The sequence below is a fragment of the Pseudophryne corroboree genome, chromosome 5 (assembly GCF_028390025.1).
Source record: "Pseudophryne corroboree isolate aPseCor3 chromosome 5, aPseCor3.hap2, whole genome shotgun sequence".
NCBI classification, from domain to species: domain Eukaryota; kingdom Metazoa; phylum Chordata; class Amphibia; order Anura; family Myobatrachidae; genus Pseudophryne; species Pseudophryne corroboree.
In genome coordinates this window covers 505,560,816-505,579,613 of record NC_086448.1, presented here as the reverse complement: position 1 = coordinate 505,579,613, position 18,798 = coordinate 505,560,816, and the positions used below count along the sequence as shown (strand labels likewise).

At 42.9% G+C, this 18,798-nt stretch overlaps 1 protein-coding gene across 2 annotated transcripts in view; it reads right to left on the bottom strand.

The window, feature by feature from the left end:
- Positions 1-18,798, bottom strand: part of GMDS (GDP-mannose 4,6-dehydratase) — a 1,113,821-nt gene that overhangs the window by 195,399 nt on the left and 899,624 nt on the right. For both annotated transcript variants that reach the window (XM_063923050.1, XM_063923049.1), the window contains one exon: positions 10,399-10,495. In XM_063923050.1, the coding sequence (XP_063779120.1) occupies positions 10,399-10,495 (97 nt within the window). The remainder of the gene's footprint in view (positions 1-10,398; positions 10,496-18,798) is intronic.

The window sequence follows — 18,798 nt, the reverse complement described above, 5'->3', positions numbered from 1 at the left end:
TTCAGATTTGTAATAAGACAATCCCTTTACTAAGCTATATTATCACACATAGCGAACTCATATGACAAATAATACATAATTTTTTCTTTTTTAAAAAACAGAAAAATCAAGAACACAGATTATTTCTCATAGCAAAATATTCCAATATTTTTCCATTTCATTATATATGGGGTTGTCATAGGCATGTCCACTAGGACTGAAATACTGCAGAATCTTCACATTCTGCCCTTTACCAAGTATGCAGCAGAACAAGTGGAATACTATTCTAAAATTGCAGACGCAGCTGTTTTGGACGTCTCATTTTCTATATTAATTACACCTATGCTGCCTAAATTATAAAAGTCTGGACAAGTTGACGGCTCCTGAAAAATCATTCCTTCTCCAGAGAAATGACGCTTGGATATTTGGACTGTTCCAAAGGAATCCTTTATTCCTTGTATCTCACTTTCATTTTTTTCTTAACAATTTCTCTTTATTTTGTGTCACTACAGTATATTATAATTTTTTTCCTCCAATGTGGCAATAAAGGATGCCACCTTAAAAATAATAAATATACCAACATGATTTTTACCAACTCTCTTGTGCACAAACTGAATGTGGACCTCCCAACCCTGTTAGATATAATTACCAAATATAGGTATGTGGCATAATTAATATTAGTAACCTTTACACCAGTGCCTCTACTAATACCGGACACATCTATAGTTACAGATCCAAAATATAAACCCTTTTTCTAATACCACCCAATAAACACACTGACACATAACCAGAGATCAATGGGATCGCAGGATTAGATTAAAGGTTCCAGCTTTTACAGATGGTTGCTGATAGAGAACCAACAATAGGATGTATCCAACATGTCACTCAAAATAAGCCTTAATTCGCTTCTCCAAATCACATGTTTATAAACAAGCATGGGCTAGGCTATGTGTAGTAAATATATATTTGTTTTGTTCACAGAAAATGAATATACATTTTTATTATTATTTTACAGCTAGTTATGTATGGGAATCTGCAAATAAGCTTTAAAGCATGTGCAAGTTTTACATTACTTTACAATCGGGAAGCAACAAGTGAAAAATGTCAGTTCTGTAGATAAGGCAGGCAAGTGGTTAGTTCCTAGGCTGTGCCACATGTACTGTCCACATACCCCATACCCAGCAATTTAATACATGGCAACGCTACTGCAATCGTTTTTTTTTTTTTTAATTAACCATCTACTTAAATTGTGAATTATTTTCTTTATCTGAAATAATTTTAAACACTGAAAATCTTGTGCAGACAATTTTATATGTATGTACATATTGTCTGTGTTTTTATCACATCACATTATATCACAGTTTAGTGGCTGTTGTAGCACTACAGATGTGTGCAGTGCTGGATTAATAACAGGTCAACCTCAGGTAGCTACATCACCAGAGTGGGGGGGGTGAATGTGGCATAATGTGACCTAGGGGTTCTGTGCGGGGTATCCGGACTCCAGGTCAACAACAAAAAGGTCGACACACCGTAGGTCGACGCCAATTGGTTGACACACCTTAGGTCGACATGGACAAAAGGTCGACAGGAACAAGGTCGACATGGAAAAAGGTCGACATGGAAAAAGGTCGACATGAGTTTTTCACAATTTTTTTCTTTTTTTTTAACCTTTTCATACTTAACGATCCACGTGGACTACGATTGGAACGGTAATCTGTGCCGAGCGAAGGCACCATGCCCGAAGCATGGCGAGCGAAGCGAACCATGCGAGGGGACACGGTGCACTAATTGGGGTTCCCGGTCACTCTACGAAGAAAACACCAAAAAAACATAAAAAACTCATGTCGACCTTTTTCCATGTCGACCTTGTTCCTGTCGACCTTTTGTCCATGTCAACCTAAGGTGTGTCGACCAATTGGCGTCGACCTTAGGTGTGTCGACCTTTTTGTTGTCGACCTGGAGTCCCAGACCCCTGTGCGGTATGATATGAATTGGAGGCACCACATTTTGCAATGCTGGTAGTAATTAAATATTATACTTTTTAATAACATCACCAGTATATAATATTTACAATATTATTGACAGGGCCCCCCACATTTTTGTTGCCCTGGGGCCTCCACAAACCTTAATCCAGCACTGGATATTTGTATTTGTAGTTGTTGATTGTTCCAGATGCTGTATATGAAAAACACTTCAAAACTTACATGACAGACCAGTGATTTTGCCAAACGTACTGTAAACGTAACGGAATTATTACTTCAAGCAAGCATGTTTCAGTATGTGGTCACTTTTCTTCATTGCTTCAGGGGAAGGGCGAGTTATAAATATCAACAGAAAACCAGCAGTGACCTTAGCTGTAAGAACTCTGCTTCTGATTTATGTATTCCAACTTTCCAGTACTTTCAACTTTCCTGGAGGGTAAAATATATCAATTCTTATTTCTTTTGGCATTAAACAGAGTGTTTACCTCCTCAAATAAATCCATTAATCGCTACAGAGGGGCCCAAAGACCTGGTTCGTTCAGCAGGGGAGGGGTCAAGCCATTCTCTGATGTTAATATCAATCATGGGATCCTCAAAGAACTCATTATTATTTCATTGCGTCCTTTCATTTATGCTAACAAGACCAATGTTTATCTAACAGTAGGTGCTACTTACATTTATTTTACATATCTATCAATTACATATTTTTAATGTAATTCTTTTGAAAGCAAAATCAATATAAACACTAAATAGTACCTCCTGTCGCATCAACTTTATCCATTTAAGGAGAAGTTTCAAACACTGGTCACTAAGTTTTAGAGACATTGGGCCTAATTCAGATGTGGTCGTAAAGCTGCTATTGTAGGAAATCAGTCGATATTTATCTTACTGTGCATGAGTCTGAGCAGTAGAGTACATGTGCGAGTGAAATGAGATTGAAAATGAACTGAGGAGTTTGTTGCAAAGTGAGTGACGGGATGATAGCGTTTGGGTGCGGTAACGGGGAGTGGTTGGGTAAACGCTGGCGTGTCATGGCCATTCACACAACATTGTTTGGGCGTGAATATATTAGCAGTTGCGTTCTTAATTGCTACTGGAGAGCCCTCTGCGTCCCTGGAGAGCAGCTCAGCCTGCGTGTCTACAGAGGCTCTCAGACTCTGCAACAAGAGCCAATTTGCGACAATGGTACCGATGTCTCAGCAGTTGGATGGAAATGACGCGATAGCAGTGAGCGTTCCAATAAACACGTTAGCTTCTGCCCATATCAGCATATAGTCGCAAACTGCGTACAGCACAAGATAGCAACAGCAATCGCAAGAACAATAACATCTGAATTAGGCCCCATTTGAGCAACAGTGGGTCAAGTGATCACTACCACATATATTTCCAGGTCTATAATACAAAGGCAGCTTTTCTATCCAGTTGAAATTATAGTTAATTTGGGATTCAAGGAAACGTAAATCATTGAATGTTGGTAACATGAATGAAGTAGACAAATTCAGAAAGTCATTGTCTGAAAGATCACTACCTTCTATATTAAACTACAACAGGTTATGACTTGTTACATTAGCTTATTTTAAAACAAAACCCACAAAAACATTGTACAGGCAATTTTAATCCCCACTAATCCTTAACTTTTCTTGCTCCAGGCTCATCTGCTCATTACTTTTGGCCTGTATATTGCCACAAAACATACTTAAGAATAAACATATTTTATAGACTTAAGGGGGAGATGTGTGCTGATGGATCAAGCACAGACCGCTCAGCACATATCTCTCCCCCCACTCAGCACACAGCGCGATGTGTGCTGAGTGAGGGGCGCTCACTTCACACAGCGCTGAAGTGAGTGATCTACTAGATTGTGCCTGCATGCTGACCAATCTAGTACGAGCGATAGCTAGTCAGTTTGCTTAGAAATTAAGCACGGATCTCTTCGTGTGTACCCCCCATTAAAGCACAGCTAGCAATCAATAAAGAAGTTAATCAACATATAAGCATGTAAAAATGCTTACAGAATTTTGACACTAATGCTGTCAGTAGTACATGGGGGTCACTAATGCTGTGTGTACTATATGTAGGTCACTGATGCTGTCTTTAGCATATGGCGGTTACTAATGCTATCTAGAGTATATGGTGGTCACTGATGCGGTCTTGTAACATGAAGGCAAGGCCACGGCCCCTTTTTTTGCTGGCAGCCCAAAAAGGTCCTGTTTTAGGCTCAGAGCCCAAGACATATTGTTGCACCTGGGTCCACCTGTATGTGTGACTCAGAATAGCATGCAAGTATAACTGCATGCCCAGTTAACAGGGCCGTCTTTTCGTATGGGCTCAATGGGCTCTTGCCCAAGGGCCCCAGGAGTGAAAGGGCCCTAGGCTGATAGCTGAGGGTCTCCTCTTTCCAGGGGTACCAGATTTTTGAAAATCGGCCATGGGGGACCGGAGATATCTGACTTCAAAGCAGTGGTCCCCATCCAAGCCTGATAATTGTTCTTCCCAGATAGATATCTCGGGTTCTATCTGACTTAGAGTTTTTCTGAGGGTACACTACAAAAGCTGGGACTCTCCCCTTTCAGTGGACACTGGCAGCTTGTCTTTACTATGCCCAAAACCAGAGATATCAGCCTTCAAGTAGCTGGTCCCTGCTCCGCCTCCACACGCCTAATATGCAGTTTTATATTTTTGTTGGTGGATTGCTCTGGCTCCTAAACTCTGATCCCCAAATCCTCAGTACCTCCTGAAAGGTGGGACTCTCTAGTTTTTTTATCCCACTAAATCTAAGAAATCTATTCCCAGGAACTGGAGATATCTGCAGTAAAGCAAGCTGCCCTGACCCCCGGAAAATTCTGAATATTAAGCCCACTCCACTATCCACCCCTCCCCTTTGTATTAAACACCCCCCTACCACCCTGGAAGTCATGTACCAGGGCACCTTCATGCAGCACAATGTCCCCTTCGACAGTTTAGTGTCCTCCTTCCCACCCCATTTGTGCGTAAAGGAGTAATTAACAGAAATAATTTCTCCAGGTCCTACATGCTGAGCAAAAGATAGAACGCCCCCTACCCCCCGCGGAACATCAAAGCTGCCACTGATAGCATCCCCACACCTCGACCGCTGATGGGTGGGTAGGGGCCCCAGTGCATTGCTGTGCCCAGGGGCCTACACTGCTGTTAAGACAGCTCTGCCAGTTAACACTCCGAAAAGTCCATTTAACCCAGAGCAATCTTGCAAAATTCTGTCTGAATTTAATGGAGAAAAAGCCCCCCCCCCCCTTTGTCTGCTGTTCTTGTGTGACACCTCCCCCTTTCTAGCACTTGATATATAATTATCTCCAGGAATGATTGAGCAGCTTCCACTGTTTGTCTGCATATGTGAGAAGGCATTGAATGGGCGCAGCATTTGGAAAGTATGCTGTTCCTTGTAGTGCTAATGGGAGTTCCTGGCGGTGGCTCCAAGGTAAGCTCGCCCTCTGTCTGGATGCGTTTTAGTATGAGCATTTATCATAATGCCTTACTGTAGACAAATCACATGGCCCTATGTGCGCAATACCATTATGTAGTGTTAGGACTGCTGATATCGGAGAAGCCTTGACGCGGCCTGCAGCTAAACATGTCTTTGCAAACGCATGTGACCAATTTCTCTGATATTCTATTACCAGATAGGTTCAGGTATGGTTACACCCCTCCTCTCTGTGTGCTGTTTATTTGTGATCCCTCTCCCTTTATAGCACCTGATATATAATTATCTCCAGGAATGATTGAGCAGCTACCACTGATTGTCTTGAATGGATATATGCAAGAATACGTAAAATTACCTCTGTGCATATGCAGTATGCTGAAATCTACTATTTGTACACACACACACACACACACACACACACACACACACATATATATATATATATATATACACACACACACACACACACACACACACACACACACACACACACACACACACACACACACACATTCCAAGGCTGTAATTTTAATCTGTATAGGGCAGCATGGTGACACAATGGTTACCATTGTATTATTCCATTTCCTCCCATAACACAAAGATAAAGTGGAAGGTGGATTGGCTTCTGGGGCAGGAACTGATGCAATAGCAATGTTCTGTGCAAATGCTGTATAATTAGCCAGCAATATATATCTGTAACTATATAAATGTATCTCTATGACAAAAAGCAAAGTTAATATCCAATGGGACAAGTCAATAACAGCAGACAGAGTATTTCACTACAAATTTGAATATTCTGCTATAAAAGAAATACGAATACTGTTTTCCAACTATTGACAGAAACTGAAAACCACAGACTATGCAGCGGCACTACACGCTTCTACTTCATAAACAGACAATTTCCCATTAGAATGCTTTGTGGAGTAATCAAGAGGCCAAATAACAGCCTCTGGTCACAAAACTGGACCTGGATGTATCCTTCCTATTACATATTAAGAAAACCACCACAGTGTAAGATTACATACAAGTTAGGGGGTGATTCAGATCTGATTGCTGGGCTGCTAATTTTGCTGTCCTGTGATCAGTTAGTCGCCGCCTCCAGGGGGAGTGTAAATTCACCGTGCAAGTGTGCGATCCTATGTGTACGCCGAGCTGCTAAAATCCACTGTGTGCAGTCTGTGTGTAGCCCAGGACTTACTCCTACAGTGCGATGAGAACAGGCTGATCGGGGCCGGAGCTGACGTCAGACACCCTCCCTGAAAACGCTTGGTGATGCCTGCGTTTTTCCGCACACTCCCTATAAACGCTCAGTTCCCACCCACAAATGGCCTCCTCCTGCCAATCACCTTGCGAACGCCCGTGCAAATGGATTTTTCGCACCATCCCGTCGCTGACCGGCGATGCACGTTGCTGTTGTCCGGCGTGCGTGCGCATCGCGGTGCATACGCATGTGCAGTTAGGACCTTATCGCCCGTTGTGCGAAAACGCACAGCAGCGATCAGATCTTAATGAACCCCTAAGTTAGGAGGTAAAATCATTTTAGTGGCATTACAATTGTGCAGATTATTAAACTGTACTTTAATAGCTCTTACCCATACAAATACTGACTGTGCACCATACGGTCATTGGTGACAGTAAGAAGAAACTAAAATATTAGATTTATGGATTTAAATTTCATATTTGTTGCTTTGTACTAACATGACATTTTCAGGAAGAACTATTCTTCCTCATTCATCTGCTAGATCACATATGCAGTTAGAGATAATAGGATGTTACAGTAAGCACATGAAGGTATTAGAAGCTATATAAGACACTGTCACTGAAATGAATGATCTCACACACACACCAGCCAAAAAATTAATTGAAGTGTTATGAAATGGAAGAAGTCAGAGGGATGATTGGATTAAGACAGTCTTATGAGAAATGTATGTACATTGCTTGTATATTCTGATTTTAGCATGGGAACATGTTGATGTTTGTCTGAGGCAGTCGTATTCTGGGTCTTTCCCATAATGCCCTGACTTCTCAGGGAAGTACCACATTCCTATTGTGCAGAATAGCAAACCATGAAGATAGCAAAATAACTAATTCTGTAAAAAGAACATCATTGGTTAAATACAAGGTAAATATAACATTCAGTAACTTGTTTATTAAAGTGGGAAAAGGAATGAGGCCTATCTATGAAAAGCATGTCAAGGATGTCAGGAGTGCGATAACAAAATATAATAATACAAAAAGTTTTACTTATTTAAGCACACCTCCCAACATCTGGAGCTGCCGGAAAGAGGCGTGGCCTGTTGAAAGGGGGCATGGCTTCGCGTGAATGCAGCTATCGTGAGCCACGCCTCCCATTTTCATCACAGTGGGGGCACGGCTTGTGCTCTGGCTCACTGGAATAGACGCTGTGCGCATGTGCACAGCGTCTATTCACCACTGCTCTGCTCTGAAATAAGCAGTGCAGCAATTGATAGGGAGCCTCCCAACTGCCCCCCCTCCACAGCGGGATACTGCATGCTCGCAGGAGGGATAGCGGGACAGATTAAAAAAAGAACGTGACTGTCCTGCGAAAATCGAGATAGTTGAGAGGTAAGATTTAAACAAAGATTTAAAAAAAAAAAAAAATCAATATCATTTTGATACTTTAATACATTTGGAAACATTTTTAAAAATGTTTTGTTAAAAGTAAGAAAATAATATTTTATTTTGAAATCTAAATTTCATATACGCTGCTTTGAGTCAACATTACATTTTCAGAAAGGACTTTTCTTCTTCATTAATCTGTTAGAACAGCAGAGTTTCCCAAGCGCGGTCCTCAAGGCACTCCAATGGTCCAGGTTTTAAGTATATACATGGCTCAGCACAGATGGTTAATTCAAATTGACTGAGGTACTAATCAAAAGTCACCTTTGGCCAAGCATGGATATACTTAAAACCTGAACCTTTAGGGTGCCTTGAGGACCGCGTTTGGGAACCTCTGTGTTAGAGAGGGGTGTGGTATGGAAGGTAGACAGTAACTAGGTCGACAGTAACTAGGTCGACAGGGTTTCTAGGTCGACATGGTCTAGGTCGACAGGTCAAAAGGTCGACATGAGTTTTTTTTTGTTTTTGTTTTCTTCTTAGAGTGACCGAGAACCCCAATAAGTGCACCGTGTCCCCTCGCATGGCTCGCTTCGCTCGGCACAGATTACCGTTCCAATCGTAGTCCACGTGGACCGTTAAGTATTCAAAAAGGTTAAAAAAAAGAAAAAAATCGTTAAAAACTCATGTCGACATTTTGACATGTCGACCTAGAACAAGTCGACATAGAGACCCTGTCGACCTATAAACCCTGTCGACCAATAGTGGTCGACCTAGATAGTGTCAACCTAGTTACTGTCGACCTAGAGACCGGATCCCGCAATAAATATCTTCACGCAAGTCTGCAATTTTTGTTGATTGAGCGGCTTGGATTCTGAAAAGTATTGGACTTTCTTGGGTGGTGACGGGGAGGTGGCTAAACAGATGCACAAAGGTATTCTGTTTTATGGGAGGGACACGGGGTCGTTTTGCAGGAGTGGTATCAGACGCAGGGGGTAATTTCAAGTTGATCACAGCAGGAATTTTGTAAGCAGTTGGGCAAAACCATGTGCACTGCGGGGGAGGCAGATATAACATGTGTAAAGAGAGTTAGATTTGGGTGGGTTATTTTGTTTCTGTGCAGGGTAAATACTGGCTGCTTTATTTTTACACTGCAATTTAGATTGCAGATTGAACACACCACACCCAAATCTAACTCTCTCTGCACATGTTATATCTGCCCCCCCCCCACCACCCCCTGCAGTGCACATGGCTTTGCCCAACTGCTAACAAAATTCCTGCTGCGATCAACTTGGAATTACCCCCTCAGATGCCTATTTGCATACATTGGAGGCCATGCTCTGGTGGAGATTCTGCACCTAGCACGAGCTGGTTAAAGTACTGAAGGTGCTTCCTATGGTTGTGACAGCAGCCACTAAAACTGGTGGTCCCAGTCCTTCCGCATTCAGACACACGGCTGTACACCAGAAGAGCAGATACTAGCATTAGCATAAAGTCACAGATGCGACTGCGACAAAAGACGCTAACAAGATCGCAGCAGAGTCTTACTCAGAATCAGCCCTAAAGCTGTGTTACCAATGCGCAGATGGCGGCAGAACTGGCTGGTGAAGCGGGTAGAGTATTCTCACTGTTGCCAGTCAGTATTGCCGGGCTGCTGGGCATCACTCACAGTACCGGCTGCATTTACAGCGATAACAGGTGACAGAAAATGCACAGTACGCTTCTGTTACACAATGATAGACAGGTCTATGTGGAATATAATAGAAAATCACATCTTATTTCTTTACAATTATAAACACAGTAAAAAAATAAAATTCACCAACTAAGGGTCATATCTAAAGAATATCGTTGTTAACAAAATAGTCATCATGAAGTGGATTTGCTGTAATAATCAGTTTGTGTAAAACCAAGGGATATTTTTCAAAAACCGTTCCAGCTACAAGGACATGTACTGTACACACCTTAGCTGCTACATTCCGCAAACAGGGATAGTAGATTTAAAAAACATTATGTTAACAGAGGACAGATTGCACAACAATTAAATATATTCCATACGCTTCTGTAAGCACATCTATTATGGGGTATGTTATGTGTGAGATCAGGATATCTGTAGTTTTAGCTACATAGTGTATTGTATTGTACTGTATTATAATATGCAAAACTGAGCACCCTTTATTTTTGCTATCTAAATGCTATTGTAAATATGTTTTTGAAGACCCAGGTTTGTGAGTCCCAAAATGTTGCTAGATTTACTGGGGTCATGTGGGTGAGACTGCACACAGCTCACTATCAGAGGTAGTAGCAGGGGGGCAATTAGACCTTGGACAGCTGGCCAAACACTGGCAACCACATGCAGTGATTGAATTATCTGACAGTAGGGGAGAAGTAGAATTTCTGACTTACTACTTCAGTTGGTCTATAGTACTTGTGATCAACTTTCACATGGATTTGTCCAGTCTCACTGCATCGGCCCACTTCATTTTCGTCCTTGCCTTCCCACCTGTAAAGAAGACAAATACATTAATGAGCTACACTTACCAATCAAGCACCAGTTTAGAAACATTTGGCTGTTGTATTTCAGACCCCCACCCAAAAGCATAGTGTCAAACCCATCTCCCTAGGAGAGTGTAAACTCATTAACAGAGAGAAGAAAGGAGATGAGCTGCCACTAGAATGATTGTCACATAGTTGTCATGTGTGAAATGTCCAAATCTGCATTCCAAACTAGGGTATAAAGTTTAATTAGATAAAAGGTGAACTGTAAATATAAAGGAACCAGTACATACAGTATGTGCTAGTTGCTTTTGTGCGGTAAAAAGATATAATAAAAGACAGAATGCTACAGATGAAAATGAAGGTATAGTAACTAGTCTAAACAGCAACTAAATAAGTAGACAAAAATAATTTGCTATTACTACACTAGTGGATGTGTTTCTAGAACAGATGAGCAGATGAGGTCTCTGAGAACCAAGTCCACCTGAACTTCTGGATCCGAGGGAATCCAGTGCCGGCATGGGCTTACTCGCTTTGCTCGGATTTTAAATCGAGGCAAAAACGTTATCTTCCTGGTGTGTTTTGGTTTCGATACAAGTCTCTCCCATGTGATTTGGGCGCCATTTCACACAGGATGCTAGACAGATACCACATCCACTAGACTGCCATTATAGCAATATAAACTGGCGCAATGCAAAACAGACCAGAGTTCCTTTTGGGGACATTATTGATTAACCCTTTATTGGTGTATAATCAGTCACACTGGTGCTGTAACTGCCCGCAGTGAAGCCCAAAGCTCCTAATACAGGGGCAGCATTAGTCCTTGGTGCATACTAGTGTTCTTTTTATTTTGTCACTGCCCGTAATGCAGTAATATCTCTCTACTTGTGCACACCACCATTTCTATAATAAGTGCAGTGATCCGAAGCAGTGTGTAAAATAAAAAACATATTGATAAAAACAAACATAACTTGTGTGTTTTCAGGGCTTGGCCGTGCCTATGTGTTAATACTATAAAAGCACAGTGATTTGTAGCAGTGTATTTAAAAAAAAAAAAACCTCCAAAAAATGTAAATAAAAAAAATATATATTGAAAAAAAAACGAACTTGGGTGTGTGTTCTGGGCCAGGCCATGCTCCACTGCATCCATACATACATAAGCCCTGTGTGTTCAATAAAGCTCAATAGATGTCATGCCGCATTGCGTTCATACATATAAGCACTGTGATTCCCTGTAGTGTGAGTTGCCATTTGTGAAAAAAAGTTACAAAAGTTCTCTTTTTTGTACAACTTGTGTGTGCTGTACCCCCACTGCATTTGTTCACATAAATATAAGTGCTGTGACTCTGCAGCCCGTGCTCCACTGCATGCACATAATATAAGCACTGTCAGTCTGCAGTGTTAGTAATCATTTGCAAAAAACTTTCAAATAAATAAATACTATTTATTTATTACCAGTTATTTATATATCGCACACACATTCTGCAGCGATTTACAGAGAATATTTGCCCATTCACATCAGTCCCTGCCCCAGTAGAGCTTAAAATCTATATTCCGTATCACATGTACACACAGACACATTCACGCTAGGGTTAATTTTGTTGGGAGCCAATTAAACTACCAGTATATTTTTGGATTGTGGGAGTAAACCGGAGTACCTGGAGGAAACCCACACAAGAATATACAAACTCAGCACAGGCCATGGTGGGAATTGAACCCATGACCTCAGTGCTGTGAGTCAGTAATGCTAACAATTACACCATCCGTACTGCCCTAAATACTATAGTTATTTTAACAGCAGCAGCAATCAAAAACTAGTGCTGCGGCCACCAGTCTTGACGATACTAGTACTTCAGCCTCATCTACTAAAGCCGATGCTCAAGGGCATAAAGGGTTTAAGTCAGGGCATATGAATGAAATATATATATATATATATATATATATATATATATATATATATATTTATTTTACAGGGGTAAAGAAAAAAACACCTCTAATAAAGGGAAAGTTTACTGCACAAAAACATAAATTTGCCAACATGCCATTCACTACATGCAGTGGCAAAGAAAGGCTCAGGCCTTGGCCTTTATTTATGAATGGTGGTTATGCAAGTGTCAGTGAGGCATCTTCTTCTGCCTCTCATGATGATGCAAGCCCTTCTCATTAAAAGTCTTGAAGAGGTGTAAAAAAAAATGAAAAATCCTGAACCCCCCCACCACCACTAAGACAGTAGAACAAACTATGTTCAGAAACATTACAAATCCCTGAGGAGAGTCTAAGTGTGTCCAGGAGTGCTATGTGTGAGCCAGACCTTTATGATACTTTACTCAAACAGAAGCCTCCTTCTACCATTTCTGCATTATCTGCAAATGTGGGGATGAGTAGCAGAAATATAGCTGGTGACAATGAAATTGAGGATGCCACTGTGGAAGTGCAACAGGATGAGGGGGGATATTTGTGTAGCTGATGGCAGCGTTAACGAGGATGTTGATGATGAGAATGTTGTTTGTGTAAGTCAGGCACTAGTGGAAGCAGTTCTTGCCCGTGATAAGAAGAATGTCATTGTCATGTCTGAGCACATGACCAAATAAATCCACCAGTTATGTATGGAATTATTTTGACCCAAATCCTGACAACAATTGTCTAGCCATCTATAGCTTTTGCAAAGCCACAGTAAGTAGAGGTAGGGACTTTAACCATATAGGAACCTCCTCCCTGTAACGTCATTTGCAGCTAGTTCACGGAAAGTTTTTGGGAAAATCAGAAACTTATGGTAATTAAAATAACAACAAGCAGTCCAGCATTAGCTACCTCCCATCTCTCAGATAGATCCCAGCACCTGCAATCTCTACCGCCAACAACTTCATCATCTATATACTCACTAATGATAGGTAGACCTACATCCAGTTTGATAAGGCTAGGTGAGATTCCTCAGAATAATCCTTGAGTGCTAGGCCTGGGGGTAGATCTTCATCCCAGAAGGGGACCAAGTAGACTTTCAAACAACAATTGACTATTAAAAAATCCTTTGCAAAAGAAAGCAAGTATGACAAATTGAGATTTTTGCAGATTTTATCAATTTAAAACAAAAATACAAAATCAAAACACGTGAGGGCGGTTTTGGCAAGACTAAAACAAAGTTTAGACAGATCCAAAACTAAAACACATGGGTCATTGCACATCTCTAGTTTCTAGTTGAGCCAACATAACAAGATGATGCGAGATCAAATATCTGTAAAGTATCTCTAATATAGCGCAATTACTTTTTTGTCAACATACTATATAGAGTGGGGAAGTAGGAAGAGGAAGAAGAGGAAGATGAAGAAGTAGTAGAGGAAGAGGAAGAAGAAGAAGAGGAAGAGGAGGAGGAGGAGGAAGAATCTGGTTGGTAGGCAGTGTGTGTAATTATAAAGTTCCCTAGATCACCAAATAGCTGCTGTAGGCATGAGAAATTGGGTTCTCATGCTACATAGGCATGTTTCACATTTCATTTTAGAATAGCGAACAAATAATTTTCAGCAGTACTATACTGTTTGTACAGTAAAATAAAAAAAGTTAATAAAATGGGAAGAGCACTACAAATTTGTGGACCATTTTAAATGTCAGTTATATCCTCTCATCTTTGCTTGTTCTCTCCCAGTGGACCTCCTTATCCTCCCATGTGAATGGGAGCTCACTTGTTCTGGTCTTCACTCACCGTTGTGATATTTCTGATTTCTGCAACTCCCCTTTCCCCTCTCTGACCACCACCTGCTCTCTTTTAACTTATCTCTCTCTGTTTCTCCATGTCTCTACCTCCTATGGCTACCATCACTAAACACAACATTGAGGCTATTGACACCACTTCTCTATCCTTCCTGTTCTTCTCACTTCTCTTTCCTATTCACTCTTTCATGTCCTGAACAAGCCACTTCCCTAAACAATGCATCCCTTACTTCTGCTCTTGACCACTATTCACCATCACAGAACAACACCTTAACCCTGGCACTCCAAATGCACCAGATATCTGCAAAAATACGTACTGCTGAGCGACAGTGGAAGAAGTCACACCCTAAGGCAAACTTCCTCCATTTCAAACTTATGCTCTCATCCTTCATTGCTGCCCTTTCCCTAGCTACATAGTCATACTTCAAGAACCTCATCTCCTCCCAGTCTTCCAACCCCCGGCGCACCTTTGACACTGTCAACTCCCTCCTCATCTCATCTCCCCTCCTCACTCTCTGCCATTGACTAGTCACTTACTTCACATCCAAATGAACTCCATAAATCAGGACATTACATCCCACCAGAGCATCAGCAACCAGCCACCTCCTTTCCCCTACCACCCCTCTTACAAACTCTGACATTTTTCTCCCATGTATTTGGTGAGGAAGTCATGGCCCTCATCCGTTGCCCCCCCCCCCCCCCACTCCACCTCACCACGTGACCCTATCCCCTCCCGCCTCCTCTGCTACCTCTCTCCTTCTGCCTGTTCCCAACTTGCCCACCTCCTCAATCTCTACCTCTCATCAGGCACTTTCCCCATGTCTGTCCCTCCCCTTTAGTATGTGAGCTCTCACAAACAGGGCCCTCTTCCCTCATGTGCCTTTTCTTCTCTTACTTAAACCTTCTTCTACTCCATACTCCCTTCGAAGGCACAAAGGAGGTTATTCAGCGTTGCTAGCAAAACAAAAAAGTCAGCAACTGGGCAAAACCATGTGCACTGCAGGTGGGGCAGATGTAACACGTGCAGAGAGATTTAGATTTGAGTTATATTGTTTTTATGCAGGGTAAATACTGGCTGCTTAATTTTTACACTGCAATTTAGATTTCAGCTTGAACACACCCCACACAAATCTAACTATCTCTGCACTTGCTACATCTTCTCCCCCCCCCCCCCCCCCCCCCTCCTGCAGTGAAACATGGTTTTCGCCCAATTACTAACAACTCTGAATAACCCCCCAAATCCCCTGGTTTTCCGCCACCCTAATACTTATTTCAGTGTCATCTGCTGATGCAAATATGTTTATATACCATGTACTTGTTCTATATTGTCTTGAACTGTAAAGGTGCATACATTACACACGGAGAGATTTTGACTGAGTGTTTTCCCTTGAACTGGCAGTACGAGATTTTGACTAACTTTTCCAGCGATTTTGACTAACTTTACCAGTGATTTTGGCTATGAGCGATTTTGACTAACTCATTTAAGCAAGGGGATGCTTTTTATTTTCCAGCGACCTAGCCAAAATTGACTTACCTGCAGAGTCTATTTTTAGCAGCGATAGCGGCCTGGCGGGAACGCGCATAGCTATCGCTGGCTGTGTACACACAGAGCGATATGCACCAACTTTCTGAGCGATTTTGACTATATAGACAAAATTTAACAGCTATATCGCTCCATGTGTATGGACCTTTAGTCACTGTTTTTTTTTGTGTTTTGCTTATTTGTTTATGTACTCTGTAATTGGGTGCTGCAGATCCCTTGTGGGACTATATAAATAAAGGATAATAAGAATATTCCAATCACAAGCATGGAATATTTTAACTGATATTTTAATTAAAGTGTATAAAGAATAACTGCTTCTTATTAGGCAGAGGGTTTTAGAAACTGAAATAATGGATTCACAACTCTATTAAAAGGTTCTATATAATATGTACTAAGTATTAGTAAGAGTACCAAAAAATCTTACGGGGACATCTGATGCCAACAGTGTTTTTTCGATTTGAAATGAAGGTAGTTGTTGCTAGTGGCAGATATCACAGCAGCTTGTACACATGAAGGCACCTTCCAGCTTGTATCTGTTTAATCCAGCAGCATCTTTCCACAGTTAGAGTTGACTCTATCTCCTAAACCAGGTAACTGAGCACTAAGCTAGGGCACTATTACTTGGGCATGGGCAGTCCTGCTAAGGGACTAATACTAGAGATTGGTAGCTGTTATTGTGGATCAACAGTTATGCTAGGGGATAAATACCAATAATAATACCTGATAAGAGGTTGGAAGCTATGCTAGTGGACAAATACTTATTCCATGACTAATACTCATTGGCAGGCACGGCGTCATGTGGGAGGCAGGTAGAGAGGATGCTCCGCTCCCTGCCTGGTAGCTCTATGCTATAATATAATCAGAGCAGCCAGGCTGCTCCACCTCCCTGAGCACCTTCTGCTAACACTCAGGTGCAACTGTGCACGTGCGTCGGGCTACTGGAGAGCTGATCAAGTTGTCATTGGGCAGGAAGAGCTGAGCAGCCAAGGAAGAATGGGAGGCTAGGCCAAAGTAGAGCAGGTTAGTTTTCTAGTGCTGCTGTGGGGTGATTGTTGGAGGGGCTGTATCTGTCAGTGTGGCCAGTCCTGTGTGTGTCCATGTGGCTGGTCCTATATGTATATGTGTCCGTGTGGCTGGTCCTGTATATGTGTGTGTCAGTGTGGCCAGTCCTGTCTATGTGTGTGTCAGTATGCCCACCTGGCCTATCCTGTCTCTGTAAATCTGTCTGTGTGGTCAGCCCCATCTCTGTATATCTGTCGGTGTAGCTTGTTCTGTCCCTGTAATCTGTCTGTGTGCCCAGTCCCATCTCTGTATATCTGTCTGTGTGGCTGGTCCCGTCTCTGTATATGTCTGTGTGGCCAGTCCCATCTCTGTATATTTGTCTGTGTGCCTAGTCCTATCTGTATGTGTGTCAGTGTGCCTGGTCCGGTCTGTATGTGTGTCAGTGTGCCCGGTATGTCAATCTGAAAAGCCAGGGCCACTTGGTTTCATTTGCACCCCTGGTTGAAAGTTGCCAGCCAACCCCCGCTAATACTGCTAGGAGGCTGGAAGCTATGCAACAGAACTAATATGGTGGATGGCAAGTTATGCTAGGGGACATATACTAAGGGGTATATTCAATTGCAGTGGAAAGCTGCCGTCTGTCGGAAAGACGGCAGTTTTCGACTTTTTTTAGGTCGGAAGGGGATCCAACCTATTCAATACACCCCAAAATTAGCTGACAAGTCGGGGAATTTGACTTGTCGGAAAGCACGTGGATCGGCAGAATAGCCATCGATCCGCGTGCTTCTGTCGGAAACTGGGCCAAATCCGACAGGTTTTGGCCCCCTTTCCGCCCATCTCAATCCAACTTTAAAAAAAGTCGGATTGAGATGAGGGACCTGAGAGGAGGAGAAAGCAGTGGGGAGATGGGGTAGAGCAGCAGGGAGACGGGGAGAGTTGCAGGGAGATGGTTGAGAGCAGCGGGGTGACGGGGGAGAGCAGCGGCTACACATAGCGCAGCAGGAGGATGGGGCACTGCCGCCGCTCAAGCGAGGTCTTGCTTGCTGGAGCCGGGTGGATGCTGCCGCGAGGTCAGGCAGCGGTGCCACATCCTCCTCCTACGGCACTACGCTGCTGTAGCCGCTGCTCTCCCCGTCTCCTCGCGGCTCTCCCCGTCTCCTGCTCTCAGGTCCCTCATCTCAATCCAACTTTTTTTTAAAAGTCGGATTGAGATGGTCAGGAACGTGCATGTCGGAATGGATCCGACTTTAATTGAATATACCCCTAAGACTAATATTGCTAGATGGCTATAAGCTATGCAACAGAACTACACAGAGCCGTAACTACGTGTGTGCCAGGTGTGTCTGGCACACAGCGCAGTCGTCCTGAGGGCAAAACGGACAGCATTCTATGTCAGCAGCTTGTAATGAGTCATATTGACTCATTACAAGCCGCCTGTGCTGTGTGAACCGCGCTAGGGAGAAGAGGAGAGGAGCAGAGCAGGGGAGGAGGAGGAGGGAGGGGGACTGGAGCCGCAGCAGCGCTATGTAATTGGTAGCGGCACCGCTGCAGCAGTCCCTCTCCTTCTGCATTGGCTGCACGGCGCTGCTGTGAATGCTGGGATGTGCTTCTCTCATCCCAGCATTCACAGCGGCGGCCAGCCAATGTGGAAGGAGAGGGACAGCTGCAGCGGCGCCACCACCAAATACACTGTGCTGCTGCAGCTCCCGAGTCCCCCTCGCTCCTCCTCTTTCACCACTGGCCGGGATCTGCCAGCACCGAGGAGCCTGACTGCCTGAGCCAGCGGGGAGAGATGGTAAGTATCTGTCTGTCTATCTGTCTCTATCTATTCTGCCTGCCATACTGTATATAAAGGGGACGCTGTCTGCCGTAATGTGTAAAAAGGGGACGCTGTCTGCCGTAATGTATAAAAAGGGGACGCTGTCTGCCGTAATGTATAAAAAGGGGACGCTGTCTGCCGTAATGTGTAAAAAGGGGACGCTGTCTGCCGTAATGTGTAAAAAGGGGACGCTGTCTGCCGTAATGTGTAAAAAGGGGACGCTGTCTGCCGTAATGTGTAA